Raw genomic sequence first — 3,677 nt, forward strand, 5'->3', positions numbered from 1 at the left:
CTGAGCAACACAGCGAGACCTCACCTCTACAAAAAAATAGAAAAATTAGCTAGGATTGGTGGTACATGCCTGTAGTCCCAGCTTCTCAGGAAGCTGAGGCAGGTGGATGCTTGAGCCCAGGAGTTTGAGGTTGCAGTGAGCTATGATGACACTACTGCACTCTAGCTCAGATAACAGAGTGAGATCTAGTCTCAAAAAAAAAAAAAAATTAGTTTCTCAGTTGTACCAACCACCTTTCAAGAGTTCAATAGCCACACATACCTGGTGACTACTGAATTGGACACTGTAGATAAAGAACAGTTCCATCACTGCACAAAGTTCCATTCAACACCACTACTCTAGACCAGGGGTCAGGAATCTGTACAACAGGGACTTACCACTTATTTTTCTAAATAAAGTTTTATTGCAACACAGCTATGCCCATTCATTTAAATATTGTCCATGGCTGCTTTAGTGCTACAATGGCAGAGCTGACTAGCTACAGCAGAGACTAATGGCTTACAAACCTTACATGTTTACTATCTGTTTATTTAAGACAAAGTTTGCTGATCCTGTTCTAAACTATAAATTCTGATGACAGGGGCTTATGCCTGTGCTGCTCACTGTTGTACATAACCAACTAATATTTATGGAACACCTAATATGTAGCAGGCACTATTCTAGGTACTAGGGAGGCAGCCTTGAACTATATAGATAAGATCCCTATTCTCATCGTTTTCACAGTCTAGTGAAGGATGTAGATGATAAGTAAATAAGAAAATATCAGGCAAGGATGGATGCTAAGATGACAATAAAGCAGAAGGTATAGAGTATAACTCAGGGGTGGCTTCCACTTAGGAAGTTAGGACAGGTCTCTGAATCTGAACAATATGAGTCAATGCTGCAAAGACCTGGGGCAGAAGCAGAGGGAAACATCAAGGCCTCAAAGTAGGAATCAATTTGATGACTTGTGTGAAAAGGAAGGGCCATGTGCCTCAAGAATATACAAACAAGAAGGAAAAGGTAGCTGAGGTGGGAGAAGTAGACAGGGCCAAGAAATGGGGTCTGAATTTTATTATTATCAATGTGATAGAGAGCCAATATAGGATTTTAAGCAGGTATGCAACATGATCAGTTTACATTTTTAAGGATTATTCTGGTGCTGCTAACTGGAGACTGGTTCATAGAAGGGCAAGAAAGGTGTTAGACAAGTTAAGGAGTTTCTTTAAAGGTGTAAGTGAGAAATGGTGGCAGCTTGGCTTGGACTACAGTGGCAACAGTGGAGACGAAATGGAGAAATTCAAGATATATTTTGGTAATGCTTTTCTTATGGATCGGTTGTTGAAGAGTGAGAAAATGGGGAGGTGAAAATGAATCCTACATTTTTGGCTTGAACAACTGGAACACAATGGTATGAATTATAAATATGGCGAAATTACAAACAATAAGTGCTAACATTTATTGAGTACCTATTATATGTCATTATCCTCTCAATTTTACATTTAATTTTCCCAAAAATCTTGGGAAAGTAATACCGGTTTGGTAATGTGTGAATCCATTCTATTTCATAATGAAGGACAGAATCTTAGGGACAATGGCTATGCTGAGTAAAAAGAACGTGGAAAAGAACAGAGGAACCCTTTATTTCCTGGCAAGTACTGCTCCATAAATGATAAAGCTGCTCTTTAATGCTTCCTCCCTTTGCCGGCATGCTTAATTACCCTTAGTAGAAGAGGAAGAAAATTGTTCAGAAAAATAAATCTTTGATTCTTTTCTAATTTAAGTCTACAAAAAATTTTTAAAAAGCTTTAAAATCTATGTTAATTACTGAACATTCATTTACCTTCCCAATGTAGCACTAATCTGATAAATTCACGTTTTAATTGGGAAGACTTGATTACACACACAAACACAAGCACACACTCCCTCCATCTCTGAAGGGGAAAAGCAACAAGGACAAACCGCAGTCTCAATACATCAAAGGATGAGCCGGCACTACAGCCCATACATCATCAAGTTCACCGACGCCCCTAGAGGGCTCTGCCACACAGCCAAGGTCCTGGGAAGCTCACAGACACTTCTACATCCTGCGCACGGATCTCACCTCTCTTCAACTGCCCTCTCGCAAACCTACGATCCTGGTGGGAAGATTTAGGAAAGGCAGTAAAAGCAGAACAAGCAGGGAGCCTGATAACCCCTTAAGTCTCTAATGATATAAATGAAACACCTTGAGGTATTTCCTAAGGAAGAGCTAAATGATCCCTGTAATCGAAACTAGTTTCCAAAGAAGCTGCAAGGGCACCACTACCACAAGGGAAAAAATGGCCAAATATCAGAATGTCTCATGCCCCGGGGGTGGCGGGGGGTTGGGAGGTAGGCGGACATGGCTAGAAACACCAAAATTAATTCCTCAGAGCTAAACAGCTCGCCGCCCAGGTGCACTTGTTCAGGGAACCGTTCCGAAGAAACCTGACGGCGATCAAAATCCTCCCGCCGCTCTCTGGCTGTGTTTATGCGAACCGAACGCTACAAGTTGCCGCCCGCATCCCTCCTCCCAGCTTTGACAGGGAACACGCGCCGCCCCCACACCCACACCGACCCCCGACCCCTCTCCAGCCCGGGTCTAGGCCGTAGCCAAACCTCCATATTCTCATGGAGACGAAGGTTCGCATCTCGTAACTCTGACCACCACCTCAGAGACCCGGAGTCGAGAGGGCACTTTTGCGCCAGGCGCGGGAACCCCACCCACCACCCTCAAAATTACCGCGGAGCAGTCGCGCTCCGGCCAGGTGAGCGGACTGAGCCCGCGGGCGCCGCAGCCGAGCCGCCTACCTTCATCAGTGCCGGCTGCCGCTCCAGGCAGAAGCCGCCGGCCCTGACAACTTCAGAGCTGACCCCGCCAAGGGGCAGTCGCGCCCAGGCCACCTCGGGGGCACCCGAGGGCTGAGCACACGGGTGGACGAGGGAAAGGCGGTCCCCCCTCCAGCCCGGGCTCCCACCGAAGGGAGGAGCCGGGCTGCCGCTCTAGCGGCGCATGAAGGCCGGGTGGGAGGCTGCGGGGTCCTTTCTGAGAAAAAATAAAACTCAAGATACGAAAAACTCGGGATAACTCCTGGTACTCAGGATGTACCGGGAGTGACGCGGGAGACGGCGGCGCGCCGGTCGTCAAGGGCAGCAGAATGCGGGAATGTCCTCGAACGAACGCCGCGGGCCGTTCGCTTCGCGCGTTGCTGTGGCGAGCGCGGAGGGCGCGCGCCGGGAGTGGGGGCTGCGGCGGCGGCGGGCACGGGGCCCCAGCTCAAAGGCCTTACCTTCTTGGTGCCGGTGTCCCCCGCGATCCGAGACACTCCTGTCAGGGAAAAGGAGCGCCCCGGCTGTCCTCCCAGAGTCTCCTGCTGAGGAGACATCGCTGCCATGAAGAAAATCTTCAAGCAAATCCCAGCCCAGGACGCTACGCGGTCATGTCCGCGCGCCGCGGCCGGAGGGCGAGGGCGCGCGGGCCTAGGCGCGGCCGCCGCGCTCAGGCAGGGAGCCGAGCTCCGGGAGCAGGCAGCGCGCCTCCCGTCGGGGCCATGTACCTCCGCCTGCGATCCGCACAGCCGGCTGGAGGCGATCACAGCCGCAACCGCCAGTCAGCGCCGCGGCCCGCCCAGCCTCGGGCCCGCCCCTTCGGTGCCGGGCTCCCCGCACCGGGACCC

At 50.2% G+C, this 3,677-nt stretch overlaps 1 protein-coding gene across 1 annotated transcript in view; it reads right to left on the minus strand.

Annotated features, from left to right (window-relative positions):
- The window catches only part of ARHGAP20 (Rho GTPase activating protein 20), a 125,801-nt gene extending 122,403 nt beyond the window's left edge, over positions 1-3,398 (minus strand). Inside the window, exons 1-2 of the mRNA XM_012659133.1 lie at positions 3,291-3,398; positions 2,744-2,922 (exon numbers count right to left, since the gene is read on the minus strand). Of these exons, the coding sequence (XP_012514587.1) occupies positions 2,744-2,922; positions 3,291-3,395 (284 nt within the window). The 5' untranslated portion in view covers positions 3,396-3,398. The remainder of the gene's footprint in view (positions 1-2,743; positions 2,923-3,290) is intronic.
- Positions 3,399-3,677: the final 279 nt, after the last annotated feature.

This window comes from Propithecus coquereli, unplaced genomic scaffold, assembly GCF_000956105.1.
Source record: "Propithecus coquereli isolate 6110/MARCELLA unplaced genomic scaffold, Pcoq_1.0 Scaffold6, whole genome shotgun sequence".
NCBI lineage: Eukaryota > Metazoa > Chordata > Mammalia > Primates > Indriidae > Propithecus > Propithecus coquereli.